This window comes from Pinus tabuliformis, chromosome 3_2 (genome assembly GCF_031772625.1).
Source record: "Pinus tabuliformis cultivar Carrire ecotype Pingquan chromosome 3_2, CPIR1, whole genome shotgun sequence".
In the NCBI taxonomy this organism is placed as follows: domain Eukaryota; kingdom Viridiplantae; phylum Streptophyta; class Pinopsida; order Pinales; family Pinaceae; genus Pinus; species Pinus tabuliformis.
This window is the reverse complement of record NC_142302.1, coordinates 1,020,281,018-1,020,306,779: the sequence shown is the minus strand read 5'-3', so window position 1 is coordinate 1,020,306,779 and position 25,762 is coordinate 1,020,281,018. Positions and strand designations below refer to the sequence as shown.

General features: G+C 40.1%; 1 protein-coding gene across 2 annotated transcripts in view; it reads left to right on the top strand.

The window, feature by feature from the left end:
- LOC149184054 (histone-lysine N-methyltransferase ATX5-like) overlaps positions 1-25,762 on the top strand; it is a 280,597-nt gene that overhangs the window by 15,614 nt on the left and 239,221 nt on the right. For both annotated transcript variants that reach the window (XM_089417386.1, XM_089417387.1), the window contains 3 exons: positions 20,241-21,375; positions 21,521-21,576; positions 21,763-21,964. In XM_089417386.1, the coding sequence (XP_089273512.1) occupies positions 20,241-21,375; positions 21,521-21,576; positions 21,763-21,964 (1,393 nt within the window). The remainder of the gene's footprint in view (positions 1-20,240; positions 21,376-21,520; positions 21,577-21,762; positions 21,965-25,762) is intronic.

The following is a 25,762-nucleotide window of genomic DNA, read 5'->3' as shown; positions in this document are numbered from 1 at the left end:
GGCTGAGAAACTCAACCCTCTTGGCAACTCGCATTGGCTGGGAAAATAATCTCGGCCTCCATGTTGAATTTTCCACGACCTTGGTGTCTAGGATAGAATCTTAATTCTCTGATGCTACCAAACCAAGAATCTCAACAAAGCTACTTTACACCAATGTTATCGGAACTGAACCGGTCATCGAACCAGAAAACCTTGTGGATCGGGAACCGGTCGAAACCGGACCGGAACAAAAAAAAACCAGTTTACCAAAAACACATAAAATATTCATATTTTAAAGAAAAAACATATATATTCATGCGCATCCATATGAATCCAAACCATTTATACACAAATAGGCAAAAGTACTCATTTATATAGCAAGTAATAGTGTATATATCCAAAATAGCGCTTAGTGCAAAACATCGTTGAACCAAAAATGTTACAAACATCAAGAAGTAGGCTCTAAAAGGCCTTTATAGTCCAAAATAACATGATAGATCGTAGTATTATACTATAATCCAAAATATCTTGAATTTCCATCTTAATTTTCTAAAGAAAATCAACTCCAAAATCCTCCAAAATCAGCTCTAGAGTAACCCCTACAAATTTGCATAAAAACACTGGGTTTTTAATTTTTTTGAGAAAAAAACTGATTTTTGGAGAAAAATGGAACAAAATAATATGGCAAAAAATTTCCTTGATTTACCTTATAAATTTTTTGGAGAAACTTAGCTCCAAAATCCTTTGAAATCAGTGATGTAGCAGCCCCAACAAAATAAAAAAAATTCTTCCATTAGCTCCAAAAACCACTGAAGAAAATCCAAAGGTCTCTGGGAAAAAAAATTCTTTGAAGTAGCTCGAAAATCTTCCAACCCAACAACTCTTCAAGACTCCATTTTGTTGACACCTAATCATAGGGATTGGGTGAACAACTGTAAATAGTGTAAATAAATAATAGAGAAAATGGAGAGTCTTCAAGACATGAAACTCAACAGTGACTCCCTCTTGTATATAATAATGAACAGCCTAAATGAATAATACAATCTCATTTTGAGGAGTTACCTCCTGGCCTGACATGGTATCAGAGCCAGCTCCATTTTTGGCATTCCAGCCCTTGTAACTCCCTCCTGCCTATGTTCTGCCTATTTTGCAGAACTGACACCTCTGCCATGCTCTTGAGGCCTGAACCCACCTTCCATACACTGTCATATGCGTTTTTTATTCCTGAACGCTGCTTGAACGTTGGCCCGAACATTGGTCTATACCTCCATACCTAGGATACTCCAACGTATTGGTAGCTGCATATGCATTGGAATTTTCCGTGGGCAGTAGATCATCTCGGGTAAACCAGAGAATCTGAGCTTATTTAACTCTATATGCTGCGTCGTTTGGCTATACCGTGTTGTTTAGTTCACCCCTTCCAGCTGAGACCCATCTCTCTTATCAAAGAACAACTTGTTGCCGACCTTCTGAACTACAATGTCCCATGAATAGATAGACTGCAGAGCACACATCAATGTAGCTAGGATTGCATCTGTAGCAAATACAGTGGCCTTATCCTCACTTGCGAGTCGCCTGATAACATGATCGTCAGTAGTGGTTACCTTGAAGAAGTTCCGGTTCTTGAAACGCTCCAGGCGCTTCTCGCTTTTTGATACGCTGCTCCCATACGCAGTCTTCCCCGTGGCATCATGCCTATCCACTCCCAGTTTTATGCCATAACCTTCCATAGTGATATAACCTCTCGCATATAACCAACATCCCGACCGGTTTTTTGCCTCTCTTTGCATTCAGATTGGTTGCTTTTTGTTGATTTGGTACGTTGCAGGAGTTTTCTAGCTCGAGGTTCTGTGGTTCTTTGAAGCTCTGTCCTATATATCCAAGTGCAATTGTTTTTTAAATTTTTACACCACTGTGTTTCCCCTCTATCCTATATATCAGAGTGCAATTGTTTTTTAAAATTTTTACACTAGAACTGTATTTTTTCTCCACCAAAAGTACAATTTTATACATTGGCAGCAGAAGTATATTTTTTTTACAGTTCACAATTTTTAAAATGCACTCTTTAATATCTATTGTGGGAGTGGTCCTCAATGGGAAGGAAAATTATCCTAAGTGGTCTCGGACAATCAAACACACTCTCATTTTTAATGAGATGTGGAAAGGAGTGTGTGTTGGAGACGGAGACAAAGAGCCAGAACAACCGACCTCAGACAAGGAATTCGCCATTTGGGAAAATAAGAACAACAAGGCTTATGCATTGATTGCAGCATCAGTAAATGAAGAGGTGAGTCGCCATATTTCGCCATTTCCAAATGCTTTTGAAGCCTTACAAAAACTGAAGGAACTCTATGACTCACACTTTGCACTTGAAGTTGTTCAACTCATGATTAAATTGTTCACCCTTTAATAACAAAATGATGATCCTCTTGCTGTTGCATCAGAAGTAAAATCTATTATGCATGATATCAAAGTCACTAATGTTGAATTGGACATTCCTCTGATAGCTTTTATCAAGGCACTTTATCCTACTTACTCAAATTATCTTGAGTCATTGCAAGCAAATGGAAACCTCAAAGATATTACCTTTGACTCCCTTGTGAAAAAATTTGCGGAAAGAGAGAAATCTTTTGGGAAGAAGATAGCTCCTCAGTCTTTTGAAGAGGCTGTGTGTCTTGCACATAGTGAGAAGAATCTTGCTCAAGATTCTTCCAGAGGAAGAGGTGGTCGAAGAGGAAGAGGAAGAAATTTCAGAGGCAGGGGGGCAAACACTCTCAAGGAGAAAAGTCAGATTTGCATTGCATATGCAACAAAAGAGATGGATCACATGATGCATCCACATGCAAGTTGCCTTGGGACATAATTGAGTAGAAAAGAAACCAACCCAAAGGTAAAACTAATGACAGAGAAAGGTAAAGCACTTGAATCCGCTCACTATGTTGTGGTACACTGTAATATTGGAGTAAATGAAGACTTATTTAATGCTTCACTTGCTTCTTGGAAAAATGATTGGTTGCTTGATTTAGGAGCAACTTGCCACATGACTTTTAGAAGAGATTTTTTTGAAGAATTTACTGACAATGTTGATGGAGCAGTATACTTTGCAGACAAATCAAAACTCAAGCCATCAGGGCTTGGCACAATCAGGCTTAAATTGCCTGGTCTTCCAGACTTTCTTCTGCATCATGTTTTATATCTCCCACAGCTGAGGAGAAACTTGCTGTCCTTGGTCCACATCCGCCAGCAAGGACACTCCATTCATATGTTTGATGGCAAGCTTGAGGTGAGAAAAGCATTAGACCACTCACTTGTCATGACGGGGATAGAAGAAGAAAGGCTTTTCAAGCTACAGGGTACCTTACTTGTGCACAAAATTTCTCATACAATTCTCATTATGAAGAAGGTACATTTCCATCAAGTTTATTATGGCATGCTAGATTTGGACACTTAAAGTATGACAGCCTCCGCTGGTTGAAGACTTCTTATGATATGTGGTATGGGCACATTCCTTCGATAAAGCATTTCAGGGTCTTTGGTTCCACATGTTATGCCTTGATACCAAAGGTACATAGAAACAACCTTGGTGCAAGGAGTTGTAAGTGTATCTTCCTGGGGTATTCAAACACCTCCAAAGCATACCGTCTCTATGATGAAGTCGATAAAAAGTTTGTTGTATCTAGAGATGTAATCTTTCTTGAATCATCCAAAGCTGAAAATGTTGTTGAGCAGCAACTTGATCGCTTGGATAGATTCGTAAATGCAAAATCTTTTCAAGAATTTGATAATCAAATTTCACATCTTGAATGGGGGATTCCTATACTAGATCAACTTGTGGAATCTTCTTTTGAAGAACTCTCTCCCTTGCATGAAACTCCAACAACGGATGATACTTTGAGTGATGTGATTGACAGAATTGGGAGAATCAATTTTGATTCAGTCCCAACTCAATCAATTGAGCAGTCTGGACCATCTCAGAAAGGTCCCCCAAAGTGGCTGACAAAGACACTTGAAAGTGTTCATCCTGATGAGGTTTGAAAGACAGGAACTAGAAATTTAATCCGGTAAAATGGAGGTGACTCTGATCCACCTGTTGATATGGATGTTTCTTATAATTGTGAATTGAATTTGTCTATAGATTTTGAACCAACTTCCTTCAAAGAAGCTGCTTCTCATGATGAATGGAAAGAAGCAATGCAAAAGGAGTATGATGCCTTGATAAAGAATGGCACTTGGAAGCTAATTGAGTGGGTCTACAAGAACAAGTTTAAGCTGATGGCTCACTTGACAAGCACAAAGCTAGGCTTGTAGCAAAAGGTTTTTCACAAAAGGAAGGGGTCGATTATGAGGAGACTTTTGCCCCCACAACAAAATGGGCTACCATTCGGACACTCTTTGCCCTAGTAGCTCAGAACAGTTAGAAAGTCCATCAAATGGATGTAAAAACTGCTTTCTTGAATGGAGATCTAAAAGAGAATGCCTTTTTGTCCTAGCCTGAAGGATTTGCTGTGAAAGGACATGAACATAAAGTATCCAAACTTGTGAAATCCTTGTATGGCCTCAAACAAACACTGCAAGCCTGGTATGAAACGCTAACTGAGCATCTTCTGAAACTCAATTTCAAACATTATGATCTTGATGATGCAACTTTGTTTGTCAAGAAAGTTGGCAAAGCAATTGTATATCTTGTGGTATATGTAGATGATCTTTTGATGAATGGGAACTATGAGAGCTACATTGCATCCATAAAGAAGGAATTGAGGAAAGGTTTTGAAATAACTTATTTGGGCTATGTTCATTACTATCTTGGTATTGAAGTAACTCAACATCCGAAGTCCATATTCCTTTCTCAAAAGAAGTACATTGGAGATTTGTTGAACAGCTTTGGCATCGCTGAATGCAATCCTTTGACTACTCCAATGGAACAAAACTAAAAGTTCACATCCATTGAAGGAAAATAATTTGAGGATGCAACAAAGTATAGACAGCTTGTAGGAAGTCTCAACTATTCTACTACTACCAGACCAAACATTTCGTTTGCTATTGGAATCCCCTCTAGGTTTATGCAAAGCCTTGTGAAGGACATTGGTCTGTTGCAAAAAGAGTTCTAAAGTACTTGAAGGGAACTCAAGACTTTGGACTGAAGTATACACAGGTGGGCGACTTCAGCTTGATTGGATACTCTGATTCAGACTTAGATGGAGACAAAGAAACTGGGGTATCTACTTCAGGTTATGCTATGAGTCTTGGATCAGGAGTTGTCTCCTAGAGATCACACAAACAATTAGTTCCAACAGATTCCACAACAGAGGCAGAATATGTGGCAGCAACTGAGGCAATAAAAGAAATTGTGTGGCTTAGGAAATTTTTGGAAGATTTGTAGGTAAAACAAGTACATTCGACTCCACTCATGAGTGACAATACCTTGGCAATAAATTTGGCTAAGAACCCAATGTTCCATGATCTAACGAAGCACATCAATAGAAAATATCATTTGATTCGACATCATGTTGAGGCCAAAACAATCCATCTTCGTCATTGTTCCACTAATGAGCAGATTGCAGACATCTTCACCAAAGCGCTTGGAAGAGAAAACCTTGAAAGATTTGGAACGATGCTTGGACTTACCAACATCCCTTCAGATTAAGGGGGGGAATGTTGACACCTAATCATAGAGATTGGGTGAACAACTGTAAATAGTGTAAATAAATAATAGAGAAAATGGAGAGTCATCAGGAGATGAAACTCAACAGTCACTCCCTCTTGTATATAATAATGAATAGCCTAAATGAATAATACAATCTCATTTTGAGGAGTTATCTCTTGTCTTGACACAATCAACTCTTCAAATTTGAAAAAAATCTTCCTCAAAACAACCCTGCAAAAAAATCTCTGAATTCTCTTCACCGAACTCAGCTCAAGAATTGCAAGAGACTCGAATAAATAGTGTGACTGAAATAGAGGGGGCGAGGGTGTTTAAATAGCTTTAGCTAGAGTAGGTTAGAAACTAGGAAAAATAATTAAAAAAAATGCGTTTTTTTAATGCCCAAGCCACGCAGCCATGGGCGCAGCAGACCAACGGAACCAGTGCAGAGGGCCAGTTCAGACTGATTTTGCCTCCAAATCGGTCGAACTGACCGGTTTGCCAGAACCGGTTTGGTTCCGATAACATTGCTTTGCACAACAGGACAATTTAATGCAGTAAATCAATCACGTGCATGATAAGAACACTAACAACAATATATGTAACCCAACTTCGTTATATTATCAACATATAATGCAACAGTCTAGGGCTCCCGTACAAAGGATAATTGCCCTCAAATATCCACAAGTACAAGAATACAAGATACAATGATAATCTTACTACAAGCTCAGCATCTATGTCGTATCTCGTCCTACCGGTCCTTTGCTTCCGATTTGTTCTCTAGCTGCCCCTTAGTCCATCAAAGCTCAACATCTATGTCGTATCTCATCCTACCGGTCCTTCGCTTCCGATTTGTTCTCTAGCTGCCCCTTAGTCCATCAAAGAACAACACATCGAGACTCTAGGAGGGATGCCACCTATCATTGCTGCATGTCACTTCTGCTACAATGAACGCGGGCTCATCAATCTGCTCCTTTAGGCTGGCCAATACCCGAGCTATCCAACTGCCAATCTAGTAGCTTCTTTCGTCCATCAAAGAGCCACACACTAGGTTCAAATCTTCACCCAACTTCAACTGTCAAGCTGCCTTTATGACTGCTTGTCAAGAGCTACTCTTGGACACCAACACGTTGCCCTCCAAAAATCCAATGATGCCCAATATTTCTGTCAATAAGCCACTGTAGAATCTGCTCCTTGTTAGGGTTTCTAACCACCCAAGTCAACCTTAACACATGGTTTCCATAGGCTGCAACTTGTCCACAATTGGACACCACCCAACTAGCAATCAACTCAACACAACCTCATCAACAAATACATACTTTTCATGGGTTGAACATTGTTGTAACTCTGTGGTCTGTTTAAGGTACAATGGAACTCTACGTTAGCCCTCCTAATCTGCCACCTAGGCTCCTCCACAGCTGCGACTTTCTCTCCTTGATGAGCTGCTCATATATGCTGCTTGTAGGGCTACTTTCCAGCCCTTTGTTCACACTTTCGACCCTCTCCAAAATAGTGAAACAAAACTTTGTCCCCTGTACCAATCTGCAACCTCAAACAAGGATTTGTCCACACGAAAAGTAGCCTAGAAATACCACAGTACTCGGCCTTACCTCCTGCTCAAAATTCAGACCTATAAGGAGAAGAACACCTCACAAATCATGCCTCAATTTGCCCTCAAGCCTACGACTGTCCTCCTGTATCAATTCAACCTTATCACAGATGTCAAAATCACCCAAACGGAGAACCTAAACAAATTCGTCCCACTTCTCTTGAGCTCGGCCTATTTCATAGAGTAATCTATGAGTTGATGCACATTTGGATGATTCAAATGATCCTTCCTTACCTTATATTTATGCCAATACAAGGGCTCCACGAATTCCTTGAAGAGACATGTCTTTTTGCACATTCACTCTCAAGCCTACATGACTTATGTGCCAAAAACCCATCTTAAACTTCAAAAATCCATAACTCATTGTAAACAACTCAGAATTTGATGATTTTCGTTGCATTTGATTCTTCTCAACGTTCCCTATCATCTCCATCCATCACATGTCTAAAATGCCTCATGGTTTTGACCCAACTCCTTTGGGTACAAAACCCCAACTTTTGGTTCCAAGCCCACAAATGACTTTTGTGGTGCTCCAACCTCCAAACCACGAACCCTAGGGCTTGGAGTACCATCCAAGCTATCAAAAATCAATACTCCCTCTTAGTGAGGCAGGTACTTCCAAGACTAGCAAGTAGCTTATCATCATCATGACTACTCGCAACACTCGCCCAACTCCTGGCGCTCACAAATACAACAATCTCTACAGCGTGAACTACGCCTCTCTCGGAAGTGTCACTGTCACTGGAAGCATCCTGCTTCTTCTTCTTCTCCTGAAATGTCTTTCACAGTCTCTCCATGATTCCTTCTTGGCAGCTATAGGAGCACCCTTGCTGACCATGTACTCTTCTTGCGTTGCAAAGTCTCCTACTGACCCTGCAAGCTCCCTCTAGAGCTCGACTCCCTCTGAGCCTCTGGAACCTGGATCTTCTTCTTTGGAACCTGTACCTGTCCCTCTGAAGTTGCTTCACTGGAACTTGCACCTGGTCCACCTTCTTCTTCTTCCCATGATCTATAGGCTTGCCTATCAGCGTATATAGACCATGCCCTCTAACTCCAAGCACAATATTTGTGGAGCTAGATCCTTTGGATCTGAGTCTTTCCTTCCCATCCTGGAATAAGACCTCAAACCCCTTCTTCTCGATCACTGAGACAGATATCACGCTATCTCTGAGTCTTTGTACAAACAATACATCTTGGATCCGCACCACCCGTCTTGAATCCATCCTGAATGACACAACTCTCGATCCTCGGATCTCCTTTTGACTCTTGTCACCCAACACCATGTGCAACTTTGAGTCCCACTCAGCTAGAGTCTCGAATACCTCCTGTGACCCTGTCATATGTTTCGACGCACCACTATCCACGTACCATGCATCCTCATCGATGGTACTCTGTGAGAAATGAGAGATCATGGCAAAGTCCTCCTCCTCCAACCTTCTGGTGAGAGCATCTATCTTAGCAAAAGTGGCAACACTGACGACCTGCTTCTCTTTCTTCTTCTCGTCATCTCCCATCTTCTTCTTTATCGGACATCTTGACAAAACATGACCAATCTCGCCACAATTAAAACACTTGATCTTACTCAAGTCCTTATGCTTATCCTTCATTTGTGTTGCAAGTGCAATGTCATCATCTGAAGCCCTCTTCTTCAGATGAAGATCCTTGTCTCGTAACTCTTCCTGAATGAAGTCGTCCCACAACCTATTCCAGTCTGACAACTTCTCTCTAGCAACGATCCCCTTGATGAAGGGCTTCCATTCCTCGGTGAACCCTTTCAAAGCAATCCTCACTATATCAGAATCTAAAATAGTCACACCGACAACAACAAGCTCATCTTTGACTTGAGACAATCTTGTCAGATACGAAGTCACTCCTTCACCTTGTGTCATCTTGGTGGACTTCAACTTATCCTCCAATACTAGTACCCAACTCTCGTTCTTATTCTGGAACAAATTCTAAAGAGCCATCCACATCTCATGTGCAGTGTTCTTCCCAGACAAATGAGGTATTAGGGATCCTTCACACCATCAAGGATGATCAATCTCGCCCTCGTATCCAATTCCTCGTACACTTCCAACTCCTTAGGGTCGGTTGGCTTCTTGATCTCTTTCTTGGCGAACTCCCAGATCCTGTTGACCTGCAATACCAACTTGATCCTTTCCTTCCAAGGACTATAGTTGGACAACCCTTCCAACCTGTCCTCATACTAGAGACCAACCTGCAACTTCGACATTGTAGTGAGCCCTACAATATGACCAACTCCCTCTTATGTTGTACTTCGTTGTGATCTCTTTTGATTCACTGGCTCCCAAAGTAGCTCAAACATGCTCTGAAATCACGTTGAATTTTCCACGACCCTGGTGTCTAAGATAAAATCTTAAATCTTTGACACTACCAAACCAAGAATCTCAACAAAGCTACATTGCACAATGGAACAATATAATGCAATAAATCAATCACATGCACAATAAGAACAATAAACAATATATGTAACACACTTCGTTATATCATCAACATATAATACAACAACCTAGGGCTCCTGTACAAGGAATAATGGCCCTCAAATATCCACAAGTACAAGAATACAAGATACAATGACAATCTCGCTACAAGCTCAACATCTATGTCGTATCTCGCCTTGCCAGTTCTTTGCTTCCAATCTGCTCTATAGATGCGCCTTAGTCCATCAAAGAACAACACATAGAGACTCCAGGAGGGTTGCCACCTATCACTGCTACATGTCACTTCCGCTACAATGAACATAGGCTCATCAATCTGCTCCTCTAGGCTGGCCAATACTTGAGCTATCCAACTGCTGATCTAGTGGCTTCTTTTGTCCATCAAAGAGCTACACATTAGGCTCAACTCTTCACCCAACTTCAGCTGTCAAGCTCCCTTTATGATTGCTTGTCAAGGGCTACTCTTGGACACCAACACGTTTCCCTCCAAGAATCCAATGATGCCCAATACCTCTTTTAATAATCCATTGTAGAATTTGCTCCTAGTTAGGGTATCTAACCACCCAAGTCAACAATCCAATGATGCCCAATACCTCTTTCAATAATCCATTGTAGAATTTGCTCGTAGTTAGGGTATCTAACCACCCAAGTCAACTCTAACACATAGCTTCCATAGGCTGCAACTTGTCCACACTTGGACACCACCCAACTAGCAATCAACTCAACACAACTTCATCAACAAATACATACCTTCATGGGTTGAACACTGCTGTAACTCTGTGGTATGGTTAGGGCACAATGGAACTCCACGTCAGCCCTCCCAATCTGCCACCTAAGCTCCTCCACAGCTGCAACCTTCTCTCCTTGATGAGTTGCTCCTATATGTTGGTTTTAGGGCTACTTTCCAACCCTCTGTTCACACTTTCGACCCTCTCCAAAATAGTGAAACAAAACTCGGCCCTTTGTACCAATCTGCAACCTCAAACAAGGATCTATCCACACAAAAAAAAACCCAGAAATACCACAGTACTCAGCCTTACCTCCTGTTCATAATTCAGACCTACAAGGAGAAGAACACCTCCCAAATCATGCCCATATTTTCCCTCAAGCCAATGACTGTCCTCCCAATACAATTCAGCCTTATCACAGATTTCAAACTCACCCAAACATAGACCCTAAACAAATTCGTCCTCCTTCTCTTGAGCTTGACCTATTTCAGAGAGAAATCTATGAGTTGATGCACATTGGGATGATTTAAATGATCCTTCCTTACCTTATATTTATTTCAATAGCAGGGCTCCACGAATTTCTTGAAGAGACATGTCTTTTTTGCACAGTCACTCTCAAGCCTACATGGTTTATGTGCCAAAAACCCATCTTAAACTTAAAAAATTCGTAAGTCATCATAGACAACTCGGAATTTGATGATTTTCATTGCGTTGGGTTATCCTTAACGTTCTCTATCATCTCCATCCATCTCATGTCTAAAATGCCTCATGGTTTTGGCCCAACTCCTTTGGGTACAAAACCTCAACTTTTGGTTCCAACCCCACAAATGACTTTTGTGGCGCTCCAACCTCCAAACCTCAAACCCTAGGGCTTGGAGTACCTCCCAAGCTATCAAAAATCAACACTCCACTGGAAAATTTCGACCTCAACTGGAAATTGGATCCTCCTTTCAAATCGTTCTCTCCTATGCAAACTTCCTTGCTTAAAAAATTCTCCTATCTGAGCAATTTACATTGCCTATATGAGTTGAGCAATTTGCACTACCTATCTGAGTGACTTGCACCCCTTGCTGGAGCAACTCGCACCACAAGAAAATCGTCCTCTCTGAAGAAAAATCAATCTCCAACTCTCCTTGGAAATCTCTATGAAGAATTCTTTGACAATCTCTGTTGAAACCAATGTTGCTCGAAGCGGGAGCGAAGCGGAAGCGTTTTTTGGAAGCGGGGACGCCGAAGCGTCATTTTCCAAAAATCTAGGAAGCGAAGCGTCCGCGGAAGCGTCTGCTATATATATATATATATTTTATATTTTTTTGCATTTATACTCAAAACAAACATCCCAAATACCAAATTAATTGTAGAAGACATGAAAACATGCATATTTTTGCATAAATCAAGATAAATATGGCATCCATGATTCCATTGTAGTTACTAGTATGTACAACAATCATCTATATTCTAGCTATTACAAACATACATCAAATTTTTAAGCATATTATAAAACATAAAACATTTAAGCATATTATAAAACATAAAACATAGAGCATATTATGATTTATCTAGCAAGTGAGCAACTGTCAACATTTGTCATGTCCAAAATTCAAATAATAATGTTTACAAAATATGTCACTTGGTCACCGCCAAGCCAAAAAGGTTCAAAATTCAAATTCACAAGTCTACAAGTCTAATGAGTAATCTATGACAAAAAGTAGTAGATTGTGAATATATCTACTAATCTCTCCTCCTTCCACCACGAATAGAACGTGGTGGCGGGCCTCCACGTGGTGGCAATGAAGAAGATGGTGCCTGTGGAAGTCGTGGCACTGAAACTGATGAAGAAGAACCCCCTGCTGTTGGTGTTGAACCATGGAACCTAGGAACCAAGGGACCAGATGGGGGTGGGGGTGGTGGCATATAAACACGGTCATCATCATCCTAGAATCGCTCAAAAAATTCATGCAAAAAAAAAACACTAGTTAACAAAAAAATCAAAAAACATGAATTAGAGAAATGCTTTATAAGGGAAAATTGGAAAATTCATACCACAATGGACATACCTGGATAAGAGCATCCTCTAATTGCTCTAGTCGCAACACTCCATCCTCCAAATTGGGCTCCTCTGGATTCTTGTCCCAAATCAACAAGTCTTTATTAGACTTTGCATCTTCACAGTAATGGGACAACAATCGCAAGTTGTAATGAACATAAACCAAGCTCTCTGCCCGGTCTAAACTCAACCTGTTCCTTTTAACACTGTGGATGAAAGAATAAGAGCTCCAACACCTCTCTGCAGAAGAAGTGTTTACCACCTGTGATAGCACCCGCAATGCCAAACTCTGTAGAAGTGGAGTACCCCCTCCATGCATGTTCCACCACTCAAGAGCAGAAAAAGTCTCTCGATCTTTAATTGCATGCATGCTCCCAAATGGACCAGTGTTGAGCGTATAGTTGCTCACCTGTCTCTGTACCAATGCAGCCTCCTCCTCATCAGGGATTAATTTACTCAATGCAGCCATATATTTTTGGTGAACCTCTTGATCTTGGTGTGGTTTTCTCCTGCTTCCCCCCCCCCAGGTGCTGGTGTTGAAAGCCATGATGGATGATAGTATTTAGGTGTCAAAACATATGCTAATGCATGCAATGGAATATTTAGCATTTCCCTCGGTTTTGCACCTCTACACGAATATAATTGTACAAGGTTATATCTCTAGGCTCAACAATGTCTTTAATCTGCCCCAACATGCTATCCATTTGCTCATACACCTCCCCAATTACTGGTCGATTTGAATCTGCAAACTTGATCATGTAATAAATTGGTTTTGTGAATTGCAAAACATATTTAACCTGTCCCCAAAAGTAACTGTCAAGAACAGTGTCCTTGACTGCATTAGCACCATCTATGTCAGTGTTAATTTCGTCCCATGTTTCAGCACACACCAAATTAGTTAAAGCTTGTCTCACCTTCACTAGCCGCCTAAAGGTGAGGTAATAACTAGCAAATCTTGTCTTTGCAATTTTAAGCAATTGCAACTTGGAGTAAGTGCCATAGAAGTAGTTTACCCTTGTATGCCCTGTGATGAATTTAATGAGCCGCTTCCCTCTCCTGTAAACCTCAGCAATCCACCCACATTCTTTGTGTTTCACAATATCATGCATCAAAAGGTTCAATGTGTGAACCAGACACCCAGACCAAAAGATGTGTGGATGAGTACGCTCAATAATTTTTCCTGCTGCCTTACAATTTGCTGCATTATCTGTGATCACTTGAACCACATTATTCAGACCAACATCTTTGATTGATTTCAATAGGAGATCTGCAATGTTTTGTGCAGATGCAGTGATGGAGGAGGAGTCATGACATGCAATAAATACTGCACCACTAGAAGAAACACCAAGAACATTTATCAAATGTTGGTTTCTAATATTTGTCCACCCATCTGATACAGTGGATACCCTAGAATCTACCCACTCATTTGTAAAACGTGTCAAAGCTCTTTGAACCTTAGCTTTTTCTCTTTCTAATAACACTGTTCTAGCTTTCTCATAGTTGGGGGCCTTGTATCCTTTTGGGGCTTCATTGATGGCCTTTACCATTTCATGCCAATAGGGAGAGCGAAGCACATTGAATGGTACACCGCAAGCACAAAGAAAACGGACTATCTTTCCATCCACATCATCCCTCCCAACAACATTAAGGAAATCTCCTATTGTTCTTCTACCTCCAGAGCTTGCAGAAGTACCATGAGGAGATGAGCAACTACCAAATTTAGAGGTTGCACTTGATTCAGAATGAGTTTTTTGTTTCTTGTTTTTTTGTTGTGCAGCCATCTCTATTTGGATGTATTTTCTTCTTTCTTCAGTTGAAATGTTTGGGCAAATTTGTACCCCCACAGAACCCTTTTTTTCATCACTGTCCAGCACCCCACAAAGATGCCTCCTCAGACGGGTATATGAACCACAATATGGTTTTCCTCCATGACAACCATGAGGGCACACAAATTTGTAAGATCCACCACCCTTTCCCCCATCAAGTTTGGTCACATAGTTCCACAAGGGTGTTGATGTAGCTTTCCCATCTCGTGTTTCAGTGTCCCCTTCAAGTTCATCCCCTTCCTCTTCAAACCCTTCCTCCTCATCATACATTGGGTCACTACTATTAGGACCATCACCAATGTCCTCTTCTGTTTCTTCCCTTCTATTCCTCACCCTCGCCATCATTAAAACCAAGAGTGGAATGATACATAGAAGCCAAAAGAACACCATCTTGGAATATGGATATAGGTGGTGGACAACGACAACCTGTAAATAAAGGAGCAAGTAGAAACAATGGGAAAGAGTAGGAGAGGGAGGAGAAAAATACAATTTTTTTTTCAAAAAAACAAGGGAGTTTGGGGTTTGAACTTACCTCTTTAGCTCTTGTAGATGAAGTCCTCCAAGCTCTTGCTCCAAGCTCCTCCTCCTTCTCCTAGCTCCTCCTTCTTCACTCCTCCAAGCTCTCCTCTCTTCTCCTCTCCTTTCCTCTCTTCTCTTCTCCTCTCCTTTCCTCTCTTCTCTTCTCCTCTCCTCTCTTCTCTTCTCCAACTCTCATAAACTCAAAGTGAGAAAATGAGGAATGAATGGGGGCTTTATTCTTTTCATTCCTCACCTTAACCTCACTCTAACCTCACCCTAACCCACCCGCTTAAGTTGAGTGAACATAACTTAAAAAAAAAATTAAAAAAAATTTGTTTTTCTCCCTTGGGCGCGCCCCTTTCCGCCGAAGCGTACAGAAGCGTGCGTGAAGCGCACGCTTCCTGCTCTGAAGCGCCGCACGAAGCGCGCTTCCAAAATTCCGAAGCGCGCTTTGTACGGCGCTTCCTAGGCGCTTTCGTCCGGGGCGCGCTTCGGAGCTTCGATCCGCCGGGGGGGGGGGGGGGCGCTTCGTGCAACACTGGTTGAAACCCCTGTTGCTGATCTCCCTGCGCTACCACTACGCCCTTGTTATCACTGCAACTCTGTGTCTCTATGTCTTCTCCATTCTCTCCAAATGACCCATTGATCTCCTCTTCTAATCTCTCGTTGACAAATCAACGACCATTATCTAATCACAATTGATGGCTGAGATCATCTTGACTTCATCAACTGACTTTTTTGGAAGTCTCTAAAGGAAAATCGATTTACCCCAATTAATACTGATTAATTAAGCTATTTCCCTATGTTGAACTTAGGAACATTAATTATTTGCTTAATTAAATCTAATTAGGGCCTTTTCTCGCAAAACCAATTTTGGCTATTGGAGAAAATGTGTTCCCTACCCTCATAGACACATTCTAAGACTAGAACACCTGTTTGAGCTAAACCAACCAACATCCCAACCCTTGGTGGGTGATGAATTGCCGCACCACTAAGGGGGTAACCACTGCTACACATTATTCAAAGCATGCTCTCATTTCCTTGAGCTTCGGCCAATAATACAAAGAAAAATCAAGAAAAAGAAAAAGGTAATAAGAGGGGTGGAACAACAAAGTCTGGGGTAACTTATGCATCCACAATAGCTCCCTCCTCACATCTGTACGCCCAAAACGTGGAATTTCTCATCATTGCTACCCCTTTGACCATGGTATTTGGCCCTTAGACCCCTTTTCCCCTCCGTTCCATCACTATTCACATAACACCTATTTATTGAAGGATGTACAAGGACCTGTCTTTCCCATTAGGGGTTGGGAACACCTAATAGGGTCGTCCATTAGCCACTCCTACCTAGGGTGGTAACACTATTACGTGATCAAAGCCCCAAATTTGGAAGGGAAGCCTTGTATGAAGTGTCATTCTACGCTTGATTAACAAGCCGGGTCAACTTAGATGCGCTAATGATTATCGTACCTAATGGTGAAGATGCAACATTGGATATTATGTGTAATTCGCAGGTGGTTTTCATCATGGGTTGGGCAACTTAATTGGGGCCCAAATCCACTAGAGGAGCATATGACACCCTACACATCAAGCGTTGGGAGCCATGGGATTCCTGTCACTGGCAAGTATCATTCATATCCATGGGCACCCTCAACACCTCAACATGCTTGCACTTTGCCCCATATTATTCAGAAGATGATGCACTTGGACCAACATGCCTCGATCAGCTTAGTAGTGAACAAGTGGTTTGGCAGCTTATTTGAAGCCCAAATGAAGTTTGTCTCACCCCTTGAGACATGGGAGGGCTAGCACTATCCTTAGAACCCTCAATGTTGGAGCATAACTAGGCTATTTCACCACTAGGAGATCCATGAGACTAGGTTTTGTGCACCAAACCCAAATCCGGGGTCCACAAGATGATTTGCATAGAATTCTAGGGGCTAACTCCTAGACCTTGATTTTTGGAGCCCTCTACATTCATTTTGGCACTAGAGGAGCCCAACACTTGCCTAAAGGAGGCCTACGCATGCATGATGTTCGCATTTCAACCCTCCTATGGGTTAATTATTATATTTTCACATTGGCTATAAGGTCGACTTGTGACCTTACCTAGTATTTGCCCATTATTTTATTATTTGGGGGGCTAATAGGTTAAAATTAGACTTCATTGGACACACACACACACACACACACACACACACATACATATATTATAGAGACCTCATTTGATCTCTCTCATCATCAAACTTTTGAATTTAGACTTCTTTAGAGAACTCATACTTACTTCTTGTGGGTGAATTGGAGATCATTGATGTTTGTCAGCGGATTTTTGGATATTCTTTTGAACTATTCTTGGTTTAATGGAAGGATATATTGCGTGCTATCTTGTAAGTAAATCCTATTGTTGAATATCTTTTCTTGAATGTCTAATGCATGGAGCTATTGATTCTAGGTTAAATTTGTGCCTTAATTCATTGAAGATCAATTTATTGAAGAATATCTAGATGAATGTTGTATGCATTACTCATCATAACATGTGATGAATTTTCCTAGTGCTGATCTCCTTGTAGCTTTCCCATGAATCTCTATTTTTCTATTGAATGCGTAAACGTTGAAAATTTGATAGTTATGGCATCAACTTTTGGCCTCCTTGGGAATAAATTTGGCTTATCTTAAGCATCCTAGACTCCATATGCCCATAGGACAAGGGACTAGTCCTATCACTTGCTGATCATCCTGAAATTTCCCCCATAAATTTCTCTCCTTACATTCAGTCCTTTTAAGGCTAGGAAGGAGAATCTAGGGCTTAGAGCGAAATTCTAGGGAGAAGGGTTTTTGGTGGTTTGAGAGCCTAAACATCAAGAGGTAGGTCTTGACTACATGACCTATCATTTTGGTGGGCATCCACTCAAATTTCATCCATAAAATCTCTTGCCCTAGGTGTTGACTTAAGAGGGAAACCCTAGTTTCTTCTCCCTCAACTTGAGGACTTCCTTGAAGGTTTCATGAGCCTTGTAATTGTTGGAATCCATCGCAAGAAACCTTTTTTCTTTGGTCTTGACCTTTGGAACTCCCATTATTGTCGAATACATCAAACCCTAGGTCTTGCACCTCTCTCGTTTAGTTCTTTTCATTGAGAGCAAATTGCTTCCTTAAAGGAGCCTTTGAACTTATATGTCTCTCTCTTGAATGAGCCCTAGTGAGATTGTCTTATACGTTATCTACAACCTGTCTATCTTAGAATTGATCTCTTCCTATATTACCGGGACTCTTCCCATCGGTGAAAGCCTGTAAAGAGCAGGGGGTTTTGGCTAAGGTGACATTGGGCCTCTATCCCATTGTTAACACTTTGTCTAGCTTTTGTCTTGTATGGTTTCCCTCTCCAAGGATTTTTAGATTTTGTGGTAATAGTATGGTTGGCGTCACAGAGAAAAGGTTATGTGGTTTATGTGGGAGAGCTCACTGATTTAGAAATCAAGCCTAAGTCACTTTGAAATCATGTTTTCTTGATGACAATGTAGTAATGTACTACTCAATATATGTTGATAATATAATTCTTTTACCTACAAAAATATGTGAAATTTTAATACTGTTGCAGTTACTAGTTATTATTCTCCTATCTGTTTAATTATTTGTCTTTTGCAATTTTATTTGCGGCAAATACTGAATAAAACACTACTGCAAATTCATAGAAAATAAATAAACCACAAGAACTGAGAAAATATTGCACACACACAAATAATGAACACCAATATTTTTCGACAAATGTCCCTAGAAAAACCCTAGTGTGGGGAAAATTAGTGCAACAAATGAGGGTTATATTATTCAACAATTGAGAATTACATAGACTGTTTGCCTCTCATGGCAAAGCTCCGACAATGTCTCTTCTCCACTTATTCTAGCCAAATCGAACCCTTGCTAGCAAACTTGGCCCTTTACTGTGCAACTCGCACCTCCTCCAGCAACATGCACTAGCAAAACTGGAAATGCGCACAATCTCTCCTAGAACTTGCACTGCCTCAGGAAATTCATTTCGACAACAATCTCTGCCTCCAACAACTCACACTTCCTCCCACAACTGTCGCCGGTAACTAGATATCAAACTGCTGCCCAACAACTCACATTGGCTATTCGCACTGGCTAATGCGGCCTCTCTACAGAATTAATTCAGCCTCCTTCTGTCTCTCGGAATAACTGGAATCTTCGTGAATAATTTCTCCAAAAATTCTCTCAATTTTCCTGCTGAAACCCCTCCGATGGTGTCCGCCACGCTATCACTGCAAATCTGTGTTTCTGATTGCCCATCAACTTTCTCTTATAATCTCTCGTTGAGCAACCAATGGCCACAATCTAATATCAATCAATGGCTAGGATCTTCTTGACCCCATCACATGACTTTTTTAGAAGTCATGAGAGCAAAATCGATTTACCTCAACTAATCCCTGATTAGTTAAGCCATTTCCCTAAGTTAGACTTAGGAAAATTAATAAATTGGCTAATTAATTTTAATTAAGGTAATTTTCCATAGAAATTTTTCTGGGTATTGGAAAAAATTAATCCACTGTGTTCCTTAGCTTCATGAACACCACCTAAGACTAGAACACCTGTCCGAGCTACATAAACTAACAAAGTTACTCGGGAATTTTCCTGGGAACTTCCTCAAAATCTTCTTGAGATAAAATGTTAACTTGTGATTTAACTTAGTATGTCACTATTCTGTGGCAACTATTCAGGTTAACAGATCTTCATGCATGGATCTTAAAACATTTTTCCTGTTATTTCCTGCTTTGGAAAATGATGCCTAACTCGTGAACAGGGAGCAAATTTAAATCTTCCTTAGACCAATTGTTAAAAACTTGAAATGTATTCTATTGTAAAAAACAAAAGTATTGGTATTCTTTATGTTGTTTTCACTGCAAATTGAAGTCTGCTCTTGGTTTCTGTTATGCTCAGAATGCCCCATGATGCCCTGGTTCTTTTCACCTACCTACACAACATTTGGCTTTCCAAGTTTCTCTTATGTGGAATCCAGTTGTTTCAACCTTGATATCATTTTGCACATTGAAGATGATTGAAGGGTTGGTGATATGATCAGGTGTGGCATAACCAGGACTCAGGTAAGACCAGATGTTGGGCCAATTCAAAGCAGATAACAAACAAGATAATATTCTGGCTCTTTAGTTCATACTTACAATGAAGCTATTCCTTTGGCCACTGTGTTAAACCAAGACTGATAATCTTGCTTGTGTGTATTACTGGGAATTAATCTTTTATAACTTTGCTGCTTAAAATAATTCATCACTTTGGAGAGCTTACCATGATTACCTTCTAGCCTGCTGTGTTTATTTTCAAAGGCTGTAGTATGTACCATGTGGCTGTAATTTGGTGCAGTCTCTGTGCTTTATTAATATAGATATCTTGTTTTATTACAGGAAAACAAGCTCTAACATGCAAGAGAGGCTCGAGGAAGGAGCATTAGAAGATGGGATGAAGGTGTTCAAACGCAGCAAAGAAGAGACAAATGATGGAGATTATTCCACGGGACCATTGAAAAGAAGAAAAGAGAGCTTTTCAACTCCAGATTTGCAATCACATGCTATAGATGCAATTTATCAAACAGAGTTTAACCATGGCACTCTGTTGAGACAGAATGAATGTACAAGTGACTGTCATAGAGGATGTGCCTATCTACCTAACAGGACTCACATTATTTGTGGGACATCACCAATTATGCACGTAAAATCTAATGGAGATAGACAAACATTACCAATTGTGCATGTAAATTTGAGTGAAGAGAGACAAACAGACAGTGAGGGTATCTCAGTGGTCTCATGGGCCACAGAGATTTCCTCTTGTTCATTAATGACAGAACCTGGGAGGGAAACAGAAAATGGGGCAACAGAGGGTGATAGTCCAGCAAATCAATTAGAAGAGCTGGATACACGGGCCCCAGTTGTAAGGACCACTCGCGGGAGAACCCAGATGCTTCCTTCCCGCTTCAAAGATTCTATTCTTGAACCATGGAAGAAATGTAATTCAAAAGGTTTGAAAAGCATTGATGAAGGTCGGGCTTGTTCAACAAGCTCTCCTTCACCGGACACAATTTTGAATCTAACCAAGCAACCTACAATAAAGATAAAGGGACTGGGTGTTAACTTGGTTTTTGGAAGGAGTGTAAATGGCCTTAAAAATCGAATACGACCTCCAGCTTTAAAGGATGGCAATCGTACCACTAAATCGAATATGGTTTCTGAACATAGAAATAGAATAACCATTCCAAAGTCTTTGCCGAGATCTTTTGAATCTGCTGATATAGACAGTATGCCAAGCCTTATGCCTAAAGAAAGAACAACATCAGGGGTTCCAGTGAAGGGTTTGCATCCTCTAGAAGAGTTTGATTTGGGTGATATTGTCTGGGCTAAGTCTGGAAGGCGTGGTGATCCTGCCTGGCCTGCTAAAGTTATTGATCCAATCCAAGAGGCTCCAGATGCAGTTTTGAGTGTTTGTGTTCCAGGGCGGTTATGCGTTATGTTTTTTGGCCATTCTTCAGGAAAAAGGAAAGAGAGGGTATGCCAGTCTCTGATTCCCAGTTGTTTGGAACTTTTCCTTTAAGATTTTTGGTTGTTTGACTTGATTTTTTATGAAATCATGAGTTTGGTCATTTCTCATGGGTTGATTTTATTTCAAGATTTTACTTTCATGATGGCAACAGGATTATGCGTGGGTGAGGCAAGGGATGATTTTTCCATTTATGGAGTATATGGAAAAGTATGATCTGAACTACTGATGGTGGCAAAAGATTTGGTTCATCTGTTTCTAATTTTAATATTCCTGCTTTCTTAAGTAGCATGATATATTGAACAATTGAATGCAATAACAATATGTTTTACACAGCCATGCATTGAGGAGGATGTGTTTTTCTTTGTCTCTTACAGAAATTTGTGCATCCTTTAGATTTCAGGGTCAAACGGAGCTAAATAAGAGTAAGCCTAGTGACTTTAAATTGGCAATCGAAGAGGCAATTCTAGCAGAATATGGCTTTATGGATCTTGAAGAGTGCCCTCGAAATGGTACCTTGAAACAGGCAGAAATACAGGGCTGTTTGATCGGATGTGGAGATGCTGCTCAAGTTGCTTATGCAAGGAAAGATGAGCAGGTTGTACTAAAATGATGACAAAAAAACACGGTCTTATGACTTTTTTCTGAAGTAGAGTTGCTCTTGTAAATATCAGACTTGCTATCAATTTTTAAAAGTAATCAGTAATTACGGTTTAGTATCAATAAGATGGTCTTTTTCCTCCGCATTCTATTTTAAGAATAGGCTTTCTATTTGAAGAATTTTGTTTTAATCTAATGTATAATTTAAAATTGCTGCATAATTACTCATTTTCCGTAACTGCAAATATTTGATCTTTTTAATTTATGATGCTATGCATATTATAAGTAACTGATTGTCATTACCGTCTTTATGCAAGCACACCTGTAGCTTGTAGGGCTATACATAAATCACTAGAGTTTTGATGTATGAAAACATTTGGTGATCTGATCTGAGTATTATGAATTAAGTTTGAAGTTACAGGAAGCACTGTTTACTAAAAATGTATCTCCTTTTAACAATACATTGACTTATTCTACTTCTGTAGCAAGGCTCTATGAATATTTATTAGTGTTCCACGGGGATTCGCCCCCCCAGGGGTCTAGTTTCCTAGCTCCCCCGCGCTCCGGGGACTTGGGGACGAGAAGGGGTCGTTTCCCCACGCTCCCAAAAAACAGGGTGTGTGGGACGTGCCAGGGGGTCGTTTCCTTGTACTGAGGGGTCGTTTCCGAAAAGGGGGTCGTGAGGGGTCATGGGGGGTCGAGTGGGGGGTCGAGGGGGGACGTGGGGGGTTGAGGGGGGACGTGGGGGGTCAAGGGGCCCAATTTTTTTAAATAAACTTTTGTTTATAATTAAAATTTAACATTAGTTTTAATACTTTAGGGTTTCAATTCGTTTTTTTATAAATTTAATTCATTATTCGCCCTGGCCCCTCATTCCATTCGCAAGACGTTCCTAGTTCCTCTGCAGTAGAGAGGAATTGGTCCACATATAGCTTCATCCACTCTATCAAGAGGAACAAGGTTACCTCTAAAAGAACAGAGAAGTTAGTTGCTGTGCACAATGCCCTACGTCTTGAGCATAGGAAGACACTTGAGTATTTGAAGGGACCAACAACACGATGGGATGTTGATCCAGAGGATCATGCACAGGTAGATATGGAGGAGAGACTCGATGAGAGATAAATGGGGTTGGTTGGTGTGCCATTTAGCATGTTTGAGAATGCTAGTGATTCAGATTCAGATGGTGATATGGTTGATCCTGATTTATTCATGCAGCAACTGGATGCAGAGACTAGCGGGGCATTACCTTGAGGCTTGAGCAAAATTATGCTCGTTTATCTTTTGATATGTTGATGTTCTTATGTTATTCTGACTCTATAAAATTTTGACTCTTGATGTATCAGACTTGACTTTTATAATTTTATGTCAATATTCACTGTTCAGTATTCAATGTTCATAGTAGGAAGTGGAACATCAATATGGTTTAAACTTTAATCATAATGTATGATTATAAATTAGAATTTTAAATTTATATGATATTAGATAATGATATTCATATCAATGATCATGCTTTGCATCATTTCAATTCAAACCCAATTGTCATAGTGGACTCAATTTATAAATTATATTTCATATTTATAAGTTTTTAAGACCCTGATGTCCCCCACATTTCCTAAAAATTGGTGGGGAGCTTTTGCATAGGCCGCTCCCGCGTATCCTCGCTTCCTCGCCCCTCGTCCCGAAACCTTGGTGGAACATTGATATTTATTTTTCCATACATTTAATGTTTCTTTACTTATTTGGGTGTTGATACTACGGGGATAGAGCTTGTCAATAGAGTGAAACAAAGGTTGAAACAGCCACGAAAGCAAGGGTTTAAAAAAGCATGGAACATGAAAGACGACCTTGAGTATTAAAAATCCTTGGAAGTGGTCCATGGAACCCAAATGGAAGGGGGCAAACTAAGGAGTCATATTTAGCAAAAAAATAATAAAAAGGATCTATGAATGCAGTTAAACTCGCTGTACTGGTGATCAGAGAGGAAACTGTTAAGCAAACATCTAAATGAAAAGTGGATTAAGTAAGATAAGATAATTTTATTAATATTTAACAAATGACCGCAAAAGTAGGTCAATGGGTCTAAACGAGTACATCCAAAGTAAACGTGGGAGTGTAAAAGCAACTCCCAGAACAATACTGAAAGCATGAATGAAGTGTCTAGCCACAACCTAAATGTCTAGCTAAGAGAGATAAAGTCCAAGTGCAAGAAAGATGCTAGAAAGTGATGAGTCTTGGTGATGAACATAGAAGAAAATGTCAAGGCTTGTTGGAGCTAGAACTATTTGCCGAGGATGAGCTTGTGGACCATGATATTATGTTGATTTCATCTAATAAGTATGTGATTCATGCATTCTAGCATTCTTTTTGAGGGAGGAGATTCCTTCTTTGATCATGCCTCTTACGAGTAATGATCCATGTTATTTGTAACCATATGACATGACTTCCACAATATAAAATTTGAGCATCCATACCTCATCTTTCCTCTAGGCCATCCATACTTCCTGCAACAACTTCCTTTGAATGAAGGAATTTCATTCTCTTGATCCGCTTTACTGTCATGTTATCATACCATCATTCTATGAATTCCACAAGATTGGAATTCTTGAAGAAACACTTACTTTTCCTCTTGATCAATGAATCTTTACATTGAAGATCCCATTAGAGAATCTTTGAGGATCTTGCATATCCTTATCCTGCCAATACTATCTTTTGTATGATAATCCTTTTTCCAAATGATAATTATCACTTGAAATTTCAATGAGGTTTCCAAGAGCTAAACCCTACATAGTTGACTTCCATAGATTTTTGTTCCAAGCATCCATCATAAAGCATATGTCACGAGCTCTTTACTTCTAATGCTTCTACTATGATGTCATTTTCAACTACAATGCATTCTATCTTATTTTCAATGCTTCCTATCTACGATTTACACAGCAGAAGAGTACCTTTTAATGAGGAAGATTCTCTCAGTCATAGTAGAGATCTTTCACTTCCTCCTTTTTAGGCTTCTTTGTCTCAAGCTCTTCTACTTCTTCGGTAATGTGGGCTTCTTCCTTATTCCTTTTGTTATTGTCCCTTTTAAGCTTAGGACAATCTCTTCGATAGTGCCCATATTCTTGACATCCATAGCATTGTACTTTAGCCATGTTCTTCTTCTTCTTTTGAGGGCCAAACTTACCAAAATTCCCTTTTCTTTTCGTTACTAATTGATTCCTTTCATCTAATCTTTTGTCACTTACTTTCTTTAACCTGTATTCTTCTGCCTTGCATAGAGACCATAATTTGATGAATGGGATAGCTTCCTCTTCCTTAGTAGATATGAGGTTACCTTGTTCATCAGTCAATGCATTTAGAATAACAGAGATCATTTCTTTATCAAATACCATCTCTCCTAGATCTTGCAATTGAGTTTTTATTTGAGATGCTTTTGAAAGGCATGAAGATATCCCTTCATCTTTTGATACCTTCAATTTATATAGATTAGATCTAAGTGATATGATCTTTTCTATCGTACTTTCAGAGAAAAGTTCTACCAGCTCATCATATATCTCTTTAGATGTCTTCAACTCGGCTACATAGGGAATGAGAGGATCTTTGATAGATTCCTTAAGAATCTTTTGAGCCTTTAGATCCCTTTCCATGTATTTAGATAATGCTTGTTCTTTGGATGGCTTGGAGACCTTTCCATGGACAAGATCAATGACTTCATTTACTTCGAGGACTATGTCTATCCTTCTTTTCCATTCAAGGAAGTTTGATATCCTAACCAGCTTATGGTTCTCCTTGATGCTTCAGA